Source organism: Psittacula echo (assembly GCF_963264785.1).
Source record: "Psittacula echo genome assembly, chromosome: 2".
Lineage (NCBI taxonomy): Eukaryota > Metazoa > Chordata > Aves > Psittaciformes > Psittacidae > Psittacula > Psittacula echo.
In genome coordinates this window covers 96839791-96852992 of record NC_137737.1, presented here as the reverse complement: position 1 = coordinate 96852992, position 13202 = coordinate 96839791, and the positions used below count along the sequence as shown (strand labels likewise).

The window sequence follows — 13202 nt, the reverse complement described above, 5'->3', positions numbered from 1 at the left end:
AACCCATTCCAGTGCCTCATCACCCTTACAGTAAAGAATTTCGTCCTTATATCCAATCTAAACTTCTCCTGTTTAAGTTTTAACCCGTTACCCCTTGTCCTGTCACTACAGTCCCTAATGAAGAGTCCCTCCCCAGCATCCCTATAGGCCCCCTTCAGACACTGGAAGGCTGCCATGAGGTCAGTAACAGGTTAACATATCCTCTGCAGATTTTCTCTATCTTGAAACGCTTTTTGGGAATATAATGTTTTTCTTTTTCTTGTCTATTACACATTCAAAAAGTCTTTAATGAAGCAGTACATAGGCTTTTTGTTACATACGTTTTGCTTTCTCACTGTGCCTCCTCAAGCTATACTGTCAAAGACTGCAGATCACAACTAGGATGAATAAATAAAAGTAGTATTTACTTATAAAGGAAATAGCTAGAGAAAATTTTAAACTTTATTATGACCCTGAAACATCTCTGAGCACTACATTTAGAGTCACAGAATTTTATACCTTATACCAAACAGACATTAAATGTCTATCCCAGTTCTTCCCAAGCAATAGATTCCCAAAGATAGCAGGACCCAACAAGCATTCCTGGCTGCATCAGCTGAGTTCCCTCATTATTGTGTGGAAAGTCCCTGTCTCTTAAGAGTCCATTTACAGTTACAACAAGCAGAATGCAAGCTACCCCAAGAGCTCTCAAACCTGTGAAGCCTTGGAACTCCCACGCAATTTGTCTTGCTGTGAGAGAGCAGTCAGCTTTCATTTATATGGTCCTCACCCTTCTCCATTTCTACAACAACAGGAACAACAACTCTTTGCAAGACCCCAGCAGGGAAAGTGCCCCACAAGAGTAAGAAATGGCTGTTTGAAGCCATTGGAGATCTCATTTGTGGAGACCCTACTTCAAGAGAGAAACGCCATAAATTAACTCCCATTGTTTTTTATCTAGGCAGCAAAATATTATCTGTCCACTTTTCTATCACAATGAAATAATTTCCAGCCACACTGTTCCAATGGATAAAAAGGTCTAAAATCGTAACTGTTGTGCATGAATAAGGCACATAAATTGAATTTAAGTAATTATGCTGAAAAAGAGCACATAAACAAATTGCATTTATGCAAGTACACTGAATAGGTTTTCCTTATTTGTACCTCAAGACATATATTAAGAGAACTTTACCCATAAAGTCAACAATCTGACTTCCCAGCTTATATATTTGATCACAATTCTCAATCTGCATTTCTTAATCTATATTTCATAGAACAGAATACATCACAGGACGTACTCAGATTATATATTAATCACCTGATGCACCCTACTTTATGCAAAAAGGAAGGAAAAAAACCAAAACTGCATTTGCAAGAAAACCCACTATTCAATCACCCCAAAGTCATTAAGAAGTAGCAATCAAAACCACTGAGCCTGACAAGCGATGCTCCTCTGCAACTGTTACAGTACAAATTCTGGCATGTAAACACCAGATTTCCCTTTTGTCAGGCAAACAAGACAATCTACCACATACAAGAAAGGTGAGTTCGCAACATTTAATACATTTCCATATGTGACAAAAAGATCTGCCTCAAAGCCAGTCTTCCAAAGTGTACTCAAAAGAAAAACAAATAAGCATATGCTTTGCTAGTTCTTCAGAACCCATTCTGAAGTAGCTCCGTGTCCTACAAGTGCAGAAAGCAGGGTGTAGAGGGATTATATCCTCTACATCAGGCATTAGAGGAGAACAGCAGGGAACTTATGCCAGGACAACAACTTGTGTCCCTCAGTTTCACCTGAAACTCACCAGCTGTAGATGTCCCAGCAACCCAAACAACAGCAGCATCTGTTCACTGGCACAGAGATCAATTAATGTAAATCTGGCCATGTTCATACCAGTATCCAAAATGGGGTATCTGCATTTCAGCTTTCTTTTCAGAACAGTCCTTAGCCTCTGCTAATGGGTAAAGCTTTAGTGAGTATAGACCAAACCATGACAGGAACCATTCTAATAATTTAACAGCCTCTCTCAGGCTCAGAAACCTTCCCATTATATATCTGAAAATAGTGTCAACATCACCTTCATTCTCAGCACACAGAGTCCACCATGGCTCACTTAACAGGCTCCTGCAGACCAAATGGCTATTCATCTGATCATTGCAAAAATAAGAAGTAGAAACCACTGAATGTCTTCAAAATTCATTTCTAATCTACAAAAAAATTCTGGAAGTTAACGTGCAATAATTACAATTTAATGTTACCACCTGATATCACAGGGCTGTGGTTTAAGCCATCTGGATGCATTTACCATCTACTTTCATAGTTTACACACACACAAAAAGCTATGAGTTCATTGAGGTTATAATGATTGTTCCTGGAATAATTGAAACAGCCTTATCATCCATACGCACTCTCATCAAACCCAGCCTAATGTAGCTTCTCCCTGGCATATATGGGTATGTACGTGCATTCTCAAATGCATGTAAAAACGTACATGCTCTGCCTGTCAAGAACAATGCAGAAATAAAGGCTTTTAAAGATATTAAGAACAAGTACCGAATACAGCAGTGAGCCTCTGATGCTCCTGAATGCAATCTATTTAAAGCATTACAGATAAGCAGGTGGCAGAGAAGAAAAGAAATTTATAAAAACTCTCCCCATACCAAACAGAACATGAACGTATTGGAAGAAGAACAGTGCCATCTACTGACAACATCGGTCTGACTCATACATGACATCTCCTGACAGACTGATTTCTACTGGTTTCTCTGTGCAAAACAATCAGTATCTAAAATTACAGAAAGTGTCCCATGAACCAGACTGTGACACAGAACAAACAAGATGTGAAATTTTACATATCTTGTTACAGTACCATTCATTTCAAAACCTTGGATGTTTAACTGAGCATCAGAAGAGTTGTAAATGACTACCAGAAGTTACCTAGTCCCTCTACTTTCAAGATTTACTTCCATTCTTCCATCTACTTCCATTAATGATATACTTTTGTTCAACCTGGTTTTAGGTACCTCCAGTATATTATACAGTGTAAATATACTTCGCATATTTATACCCCCTTCCTACACAGCCTATTGCAGTATATATCTCTGCTTCTAGCAAATTTTGCTAGCACTCAAACCAAATGTTTTCTGACATTGAAGAAAACCGTATTTATAATTCTGTATTTATAATCCTGCTAAAACTGCATTCTCCCATTCATTTTCAGCAGCCTTTTACACACATGGTTCCTCCTTCTTTCCAGCATTCTTTGCCTAACAATACCTATTTGTCAATCATCCCCCATTATCACAATTTACTATCATTTTTTTTTCTGCTCTCCTTTAAACTCAATCCAGTTTGCTCACATCATTATCCATAAAACTGGACACAATAATCCAGCTTAGCTTTTCTGATAAGAGATGCAAAATTAGTTTATGTATCCTGTGTGCAATGACAGGTTATGAAACTCGTAAAGCTGAGCTAAGGTCAGCTTTAAGGTAAACCTACTAATGTCTCCTTAACTGTACAATTTCTTTTCCAAGGAAAAAGATCTGTCAGATTCTTTTGTTCTTGAGCAATTAATCCTGTTACTTAGCTCCCTAACTTTGCATGTTTAAGTTGCCAAAGCAACTTTTTTTTGGACAAACCCCTCAGCAGCTACTAGCATTTCTGACTTCATCTCAATTCTCTGATTTTTTTTAAGCTACCCTAGGATAAGGGTTTTAGGATTAAAAAAGTCTGTGGTCATGACAATAAGGGGAAAAGAAAAAAATCGTTCACAAAACAAATTTCACCTATGTATTAGGAAACTGAGCCACAGCTAAAAAAAATGTATCATAGATATGCCATTTAAAACTTCTACAAGTTTAAGTTTGCTCTAAGGGTGAAAGTGTTTTTCAATACTGTTGCATTCACTTTGTCTGTAAAAGACTCACTTTAATGTTGCCAAGGATTTGCAATATTTTCAGATGTGTTTCTAAAGAAGACTGATCAAGTTCCTGTGTTTAACACTGATCCCTCTCAATGAGGTGGTACAATGTTATTAAAGAAAAACAACACCTAATCAAGAGAAACACCTCTTTTCCAAGTTTCACCAGAACTTACAATCTCCCAGAAAAAGGAGGGCTGTTAGGGCTTAGCAACACAAGAAACTGCATTAGTATAACTGCATTAGTAGTTTTTCTTCATCTAGTTATTTTAGGTTGACTTCTTGGGTAGATAATCCACAACCTTTGAATCCAATTAGTTTAAAATGTGTTCCAAATGCCATAAATTAAAATACTTCCTTTGCACCTCTGAAAAATAAGAAGTTACTGCTCCTCCTCTGTTGTCAGGATGTAACACACTTTTGTTATGAACACTGCTCTCCAGCTGCCGCTTGTATCTTCTGCCAAAAAGATCAAATGCCTACAATCCACCTGCAGCTTTCTCACAATCTTTAGAAAACAGTTATGCTATTACTATATAAATCTCCCACACTGAAAATTTGCTAAGATCTAACAACAAAATAAGTTCCCAAGTGCTTCTTACTGACTTCAGTTCTCACAATGCCTGTCTCTGACTTGGGTATGGTTTGCCGCTGAATTTCCAGTATATGGCAGAAAACTTTTCTTTCTTAAAAATAAAATTTGAGATCCACCTTCCCAAACCTAGAATTTCATTTTTATAGTGGTACTGCATTATACATGGGATATTACGAATTTCCATCACCATCGCTTCATATGTTAATCATCTTACTCAGACATTATACAGCCAATACGTCTGTATACACAATATATACAACAAATATACGTCTGTATTTCAGAGTGCACTGTGTTGCATCATTTTTAAATAAAAAAATTAAGTTCCAGAAAACCTTAAAAAAAAAACCATTTTAAGCATAATCCATATAAGATCAATCCCTACTTATTTATCCAATGTTCAACAATATCAAAGCAATGGAGAAAATCATGTATACTTCTTCCAGAAGCAGGAAAGCAAAATACTCTTGTGAAATCCCAGCAAGCCCTCCACTCATTTCAGTGAACAGCAGCCTCTCTCCCTGAATTCAGATGAAAACTTAATGGTCTTTCAAGCTAGGACAAAACCAACAAGAGTGTGAATAATTTCTAACAAGACACTTGCCTAGCAACTATGATATGGCTGTTTAAGTGCGGTAATTAGGGTTGGACAAGGGCCTTGAACAATCTGGCTTAGTGGGAGGTGTCCCTGCCCATGCCAGGGGGTTGGAACTGGATGATCTTTAAAGTCCTTTCCAACCCAAACTATTCTGTGATTCTATGAATTAGAGGAAAAGCAAGTTTTAAAATTGTGAAAGCAAGCAGAACATGAGACTACAATTAGGGTGGTTAGTTTCCACTATCAACAGTGTCACATCAAAGTATTTACAAGAAAAAGCTGCAGTCAGTGGCAGCAGAAAGGCCACCAGTGATGACCAGTGGGTAGAGGGTGCTCAATACAATGTAGCCTTCCATTTAAGTGATATGATTTTATTAACGGGGTGGGGAGGGGGTATAGGTTGGGTTATTTTGCAGTGCAAACTGCAGCGTGTCGCCGTACCTCATGCGCAGGATCCCGATGAGCGTGGCAGCCAGTTCGGAGGACATCCTGCCCATGATACAGCAGCGGCTGAGGCCGGCGAGCAGGCTGGCGGGCAGGCAGGGCAGGAAGTACACGAGCTGCACCAGCCGCCGCTGCGCCTCGGCCGGCAGCAGCACCAGCGTGCCCTCCAGCGGATCTGCCGGCACACACACAGTCAAAAGCTAAACACACAAACTGCTGCCATTCCCAACACTTCCACAGCATCAGCGCCTCATGCAATGCATCACCACTATCCCTCTTCTTTTCTAGCTATTCTTATTTAGTTAAGAACCTACAGCGCCTGCTGAAGGGAGGAGAATATAACACCGGGGGGAGGGATGATGAAATGGGATAAAAAAGAAAAACCCAAGGAGAATCACTACTACCAAAAGCAGCTTGCACAAAACCTGAAGCTTCTTAGTCTGTCAGACTGAAGTCCCACTAACCTGAAGATTTTAATCTTGTTACTAGCATTTAGGAAATGACACACATAGTTTTAACCTTTATTAACCTCCATATATATAACCAATTAACAAGGGAGATTTAAGTTGGATATAAGAAGGAAATTCTTCACTATAAGGGTGCTGAGGCACTGGCACAGGTTGCCCAGAGAAGCTGCGGCTGCCTCATCCCTGGCAGCGTTCAAGGCCAGGTTGGATGGGGCTTGGAGCAACCTGGTCTAGGGTGAGGTGTTCCTGCCCATGGCAGGGGGGTTGGAATTAGATGATCTTAAGGTCCTTTCCAACCCAAACCATTCTATGATTTAAGTTTAACCCTTATTATAAGGGATTGACCCAGTCTCCACTCCTGCCCAACATGCACAGACTTTACAATCACCTAGGAGAGAAACACCAGTATTTTCCACCTAGCGCAACTTCCCAGCCAAGCAACAGACAACACTCATCATGCTGTAGCATAAAAGTTTACCATATATTCGAGCAGCAGTGGCTTGTAAACTTTGTAGTAATTCCTTGTTTGAACGAGAAGCAGCAGAATGAATGATATCAATCAGCTGATTCGAAAGCTCAGGGTTTCTCAAGCCAAGCAGAGCGAGTTGCTGAGGTAAGCCAGCCAACCAACGAGACAAAACTTTACTTCGACTTCTAAAAAGAGAAGGAAAATTAGTTGGGGGGGTGGGGGTGGTGGGTGGCGGACACACAAACAAAACAACAAAGCCTCCAGAAACTTACTCTTTGCAGTCTTGACTAAGCTGCCTTTAGTATCAGATACAATTCAATTGCAATAAACTGCAATACTGTGATTTGCCAATAGTATTTCACCAGATCTGAGCACACTGCTGTGCTATGACATTTACATCAGAAATATTTATTTGATCCATAGGTTTTGCACTGCGTTATTTTTAACTCTGTTTCAGAAACTGTTTGCCTGAAATGACTGTATGCTGGCAAAGCAACATTCTCATTTATCATTAGCTTTATCAGTTTATATTTAAAGAGTTATGAGTCAGGCTAAAAAGCTATGACACTACTATGTCCTTGATACTGCTTAACCTCCCAATTAAGCTAGTTAGCTTTCACTAGACTTTCAGATTCAGTTCTACCTTTGCTGATGTCCTGCTTCTCAATTCAGACACCTCTTAAAGCAGAATGAAAACTGTGACTGGATCATGGCACAGAACTTTATTACTGAAGTGTAGTGTCAGACACTCTCCCCTTGTCCATGCAGCCATCTGTCATTTGTCAAAGAGGGCTATCATGTTGGTAAAGCATGATTTGCTTTTATATACATGCTAGTTTGTTCCCGATTACCCGCAGGTCCTCTACATGGTCACATACTAATTCCAAGCAATGGGCTGCATGATCTTCCCAGCGAGCAGCTGAGGCTTATCAGCCTGAAATTCCCCAGATTCCCTTCAAACTGGGTTAACAGCAGTCTTTTCTCTTTATCCTGTCCCTGCTCATTGCAAGGGGGTTGGAGTATATGCCCTTTGAAGGTCCCTTCCAACCCAAACTATTGTATTCTATGATTTTCCCGTCATGCAGGACCTCCCACAGCCACCATGGTTTTTCATGGATGACAAACAACGGCCTCACTTCCATGAGACAACTTTCTCCACCACCTCATGTATATCCCTGCACATCTATCTGGCCCATGGATTTGACTACATTCAGCTGATCAGATTTCTTCACTTGCTAAATTTAAGAGGCTTTTTACTTAAGATCATACTTGTTTCTGCTGCAATATCTAGCTCACTATTGACTCTACCTAGAGCCTCAAGCAAGCACAACAGAGATGTTTTAACCAATTCAAACATGACTGAGAGGAATCCATAGCTTAGGTTGCCCCAGCAGCTCTTACAATTTGGTCTTTCTTGGGCATGAGTAACTACAACTTAACGAAGTACCAAATGATCTTGTTCAAAGATTACAATACTTCCATGTATCTTCTGCTACAGCTTAATATCTTTTTTAAATGCCTTTTTTAAACTCTCAGCCTTAGTTCACAGGCAGGCATGTAGAAGCACAAACATCAATCACAGGATTGTTTGCAACTGCCTGCTTTTAAATTTTTTTATAATTTTACCTTCAAAAAAAAAGTCCCGTTAGTTGCTAAGTGCACCAATTTTTGTTTTGTACAAATACACCTCTTCCACCATTCCCTCAGGTAATCCACTTCTTCCAATTTATTTTCAGGTAATGCTTCTTGCTATGTATGCCAGTCATTCTTGATAATATGAACTTTAGCTTCATAAGAACTCTGAGGAACTGTAATAAGTAGCCTCTCTCCAGTTACATCACTCCCACTGTTGTCACTTACATGCTATATCCCATTGCACACTTGTATTCTTTAAGTGAGATGTCATCTTTTACACCAAATCCACGACCTGCATTACCTATCTTTAAAGGTAATAGTCAAAGCCCTTACTATCTGCATTTTCACACACCAGTTCTCCGCAGTTTCTGCAATAAAATTTACCTAATCCTCCTCTTTTGCATTCGACAGCATTCAACTTAGTGTTGTTTACAGCACTTGTTTCCACATCTGAGGACTCTGACCGTCCCTTGTGTTTGACACAAATTATAATAATCTTTATAAATAATATCTTGTCACACTTGTCAATATCAAAAGACATCCTGATTTCATCCTAATTTCAGACCCACTTCTTTCCTTATCCTATAGTGTGACAGGTAAGAAGCTTTGGCTATTTTCATATCCTACAAAAAATTCAGCTTGACATTTAGGAATTGCTATCCCTAATCTGCTTGTCAGAAAAATAGGAATGAAACAAGTTTGCTTATCAATTCCTTTTTTCCCATTCTCTGCAAGCACTGTTTAGCATAAACAGACCCTAAAAGCTGGTCAGGAAACAGAAAAAAAACTTGGATGAGCTCCTCCCTAGCCTAAGACAGATTTCCATTTGTATTTATGAATTGATTCTTCAGATCTCCTTTCCCCATTCCAATCAATTGGCATCATTCATACTTCAGGAAACTTCATGTAATTAGCTTTTTTCTTTCCTTTAAACATCTTTGATGCTGAGCTTTAAAACTTGACAACCTCCACTACAGGTCTGCTTTTATTTATCCTTTCTAGCTCAAACTGAAACAATCTTAAGGCCAATCTTATCTTTCATGGGCTACGGTATCTATGCCACCTGGCCTTCTCAAGTCAAGTATTATTTATAAATAAAAAGCATTTCACCAGCCTACTACAAAAGGGATGATTACATGAATGAAGCTGCCTAGTGTAAATGAAGTTCGAAGTACGTCTTTGAAGGTGTCAACAACAGTAGCATAATGATACAAATTTCATTTTCAAAAGACCCGATAAAATCTCTCACCAAAAACTTTTTAAAGGAAACTAAATATCCATGATGTAAGAGGGAAGTGCCTTGCACAGAGAGATTAATTGTGCTGAGCAGTAGAAAAACCCTGGAGAAGAGACAACTGAAGTGGGTGAGTTGGAGACGGACTCAACAGAGGTCCCAAATCACTTGATATGCAAATGGTAATTTGATAGGAATAAAACATTTGCTTTCTCTTCCCACATAAGTGGGTGCCGCTATCAAATGAAGCTGTCTTCAGACACCTGAGATTTGTCGCTCCTTGACAAAGGATGCTGCAGTTGCTCGATTTAGACCAGTCCAAGGCATAACCAGAAAAGCTCATGAAAAAGATATCCACTGAGTGATACTAAACACAAAGAAGCTCTGCACAGTGAGGAAGTACAGGCTTCAAGTGGCTGGAAGTTTAGAGTACTCTGCAGAAGTAATTCTTCCCTTCTTTCTATAGCATCTGACATAGGTCAGTGCTGAAGGCAGGCTGTGATGCCTTTTAAGTCTCTTTCAGCGTATATACAGGCATGCGTGTGTAGTGATTAGGGGTGTTAAATACACCACACACATACGCAGAGTATGCATCCATTCATGCAGTGACCACGCGTGTGTGTGTAGTGATTAGGGATGAACATAATTAACATCAAACCCCAAATATCAATTCTGAATCTTGTAATAAATCAATCGAGTTTTCTTTCACAGGACAGTAGCAGGCCAAAAGCTCCCACCCAGCGTCTGAATCAGATACACCTAAAAGAAAAACAGCTTCACCTAAAAGTCCTTGGAAAACATTCCAACATGAATTCTGCTCCTCTTAAACTGCTCTTGACAAGCTTCTGAGAAAAAATAAACATGAAATGAAGAGAGCAATCATAGGAGGGCTGAAGGGGCTGCGACATCAAACTGAACAGAACAACATGAACGTCAGGATCTACTGTGCAGTTCACATCTTGATAGAAGAAAATCAAAACCAAACCCACTTGTTGCTAAAAGAAATGGATCAGTACAGTACACAAACGTTGTCTTAAAACGTCTTGTTGGACATAAGTGCAACTATCCTTCTTGCAAAGAATTTGTGTGATTGAATTCTTCTGTTACTAAAAATGATACAATTCCAGGTAGAATACCCAGAGAAACAACAGGAGAACTACTGCTATTTGTGATTTCTATCTAAACATAGAAAGTTAAAGCTTTCTAGTTAGTTAGATGATGACATGAAACTAGATGAGATGCTCAAGACTTCCAGTTAAGTGCAGAAAACAGTGGCTATGTAACCTCAGGGAAATCAGTATGACAAAGATCTCTGTTTCACTCTGGGTGTGAAGAGCAGGAAAATGGGATATTCCCAAGCCTTTTTCCCGTCTTTCAAATTCCCTATACTTTTACAATGTTCATAGAGTAGTATTAGATATTTCAGGTTGTAGATATAATTACATGTACTCCAGCATTACCACAACATAAGATTTAAGAAAGCAAATGAGTAGCAGAAGAGAATGCTGGCAGATACCAGTACTTCTGGGGGCCCTGGGGTTTGGAGGTTTTATCTAGTAGCAGAAACAGGTATCATGGGTATGATCTTACGTCTTTTTGCAGTTTTCAAGTGAGGTAGGCTTGATGCAGCCTGATGTCTGTTTAAGGATTTTACATAGGTGGAACCGATGACTTAGCTGAAAAATACTTTCTGGAAAAGTTGAGACTGCCAAACAATCTGGACAAATTACACTTTTTCATCATAAGATAACAGCAATATAGAAAGTAAGCTCCTCTTACTTGAAGCAAGTTGGATATCTAATAGATGCATGAAACTGGAAACCCAAAAGGACAAGAATATTTCTTTAACCTAGTCTTTAGAACCACACATCCAAAAAAACCCAGAAGCATACTTTTCTTAAAGAAAGTAAGCACAAAAGTCTAGAGAGACACTACCAGAACCACCAAACGCACTAAGCCGAAAGTCCATAACCTTGGGCTGAAGTAAAGGAAATTTTCTATGGCTATAGCTATACAATCTTGACACATCTACTGACTACCACACAGCCAGTAACAATGAGCTTGCAGCAGTTTATTATAAGTTAAACTTTAAATCAGTAAGATCTATTTGGTACTTACATTAATAGTAAGGTAAAACACATCTTCACCTCACAGTGAACCTAAACTTTCAGATTTCAGTGACAGTGCCAAAACAGATTCAGAATGAAGTTTTGTAACATCTACATCAAAATTCTGTATTCTGTCTTCTGAAATAAAGATACTATATTGAAATGAAAGAATATGCAAATGTTTTTTACCTGATTCTTTGAGTCCTCAAATCTTCTTTTTGGTAAACTCTGCTGAAAAACTTTAGAAGCAAAGTACGAACTGGAAAGAGGAGATTCCTCTGCTGGTAGAGTGTATATACTGCTTTGATCAAGGGCTCTGTTGCCACTAGGAAAAAAGAAATTACATAAAAATCTGAAGTAGTGCTACTTAATCTTCTCGTTTTATACAAACACACAGAGGAGTTACAATTTGTATCATTACAACTATCAACATTTAACTCCATGGGAAGTACCAAATGTTATAAAACAAGTACCAGGTAGATCTATTGTAATGGTTCATTTTTTCTTTTGTATTGTCCCCTGAAGAAGACTTAACCTCTCAGGCTCTTAATCTCAATGTCAGGTAGGTTTTAAACAAATCGAAGTTATATTTTTAGTATGTAGCATCTTTTGCAGTATCATTTGACACAATCCAGTTCAGAATTCCTACCGCACAACAAAAAAGCATCAAGGAAGGAAGCTTATCTTCCACAGTAATGGTTGAGGTGGGAAGGGATCTCTGGAAGTCATCTGGGTACAACATCCCTGCTGAAGCAGGATCAGCTAGATTTGGCTGTCAGGACCATGTTCAGACAGTTTCTGATTATCTTCAATGACGGAGACTCTACAACCCCCCTGAGCAACCTGTGCCAGTGCTCTGTCACCCTAAACAGTAGAAACGGTGCTCCTGATATTCAGACATCATGTCCAAACATTAGCAGAAACTGCATTTCACTGCCTCTTGTCCTGTCACTGGGCACCACTGAAAAAAGCCTGGCTCCCTCTTCTTTACACCATTCCTTAAGGTATTTACATAAACTGATAAGAAGCCCCCTTGAGCCTTCTATTCTCCAGGCTGACAGCCTTAGCTCACTCAGCCTCTCCTCACAGGACAGATGCTCCAGTGCCTTCATCATCATCATGGCCCTTGATTGGACTCTCTCCAGTATGTCCACATCTCTCTTGTACTGGGGAGACCAAAACTGGACACAGCACTCCAGGTAATGCCTCACCAGTGCAGAACAGAGGGAAAGGATCACCTCCCTCAACCTGCTGACAACACTCCTCCTAACGCATCCCAGGACACCATTGGCTGCCTTTGCCACAAGGAACAGACATATTCCCAGTTAAAATGGATTGGGAAGCAGATACAACTAACTGCCAAAGTATATTTGAGAGACATTTGACAACTTTTCATCTTACAACACCAACAGTGAAACCTGCTGCTAAAAGGCAATGAATTTTCTATAAACTCTACTTGGCTATGTGGCTGTGGAATCCACTTCTACCAGACTGCTAAGACACAACAGACCCCTGGCACCTTTAGATCTACTGAAAAATTCTTTTCTTAAAAGTCCTACATCAATCACTTAACAAACATGTCAACCAAGGTCTTACTTGCAACACAATCAACATACTGCACTGGTCTTGCAAGTCATAACTGGAAATGTGTTTTCTCTTGGAAACGGATTCAAATAAAACAGCTTGGAAAATATCATACAGCAGCTTCCATCAGAACTATCTTGGCATTCCATGTAATCACAGAACTAGA

General features: G+C 39.4%; 1 protein-coding gene across 1 annotated transcript in view; it reads right to left on the bottom strand.

Annotated features, from left to right (window-relative positions):
• TEX10 (testis expressed 10) overlaps nucleotides 1-13202 on the bottom strand; it is a 48981-nt gene that overhangs the window by 21310 nt on the left and 14469 nt on the right. Inside the window, exons 8-10 of the mRNA XM_080610645.1 lie at nucleotides 11642-11777; nucleotides 6485-6660; nucleotides 5537-5714 (exon numbers count right to left, since the gene is read on the bottom strand). Coding sequence (XP_080466771.1) covers nucleotides 5537-5714; nucleotides 6485-6660; nucleotides 11642-11777 — 490 coding nt within the window. The remainder of the gene's footprint in view (nucleotides 1-5536; nucleotides 5715-6484; nucleotides 6661-11641; nucleotides 11778-13202) is intronic.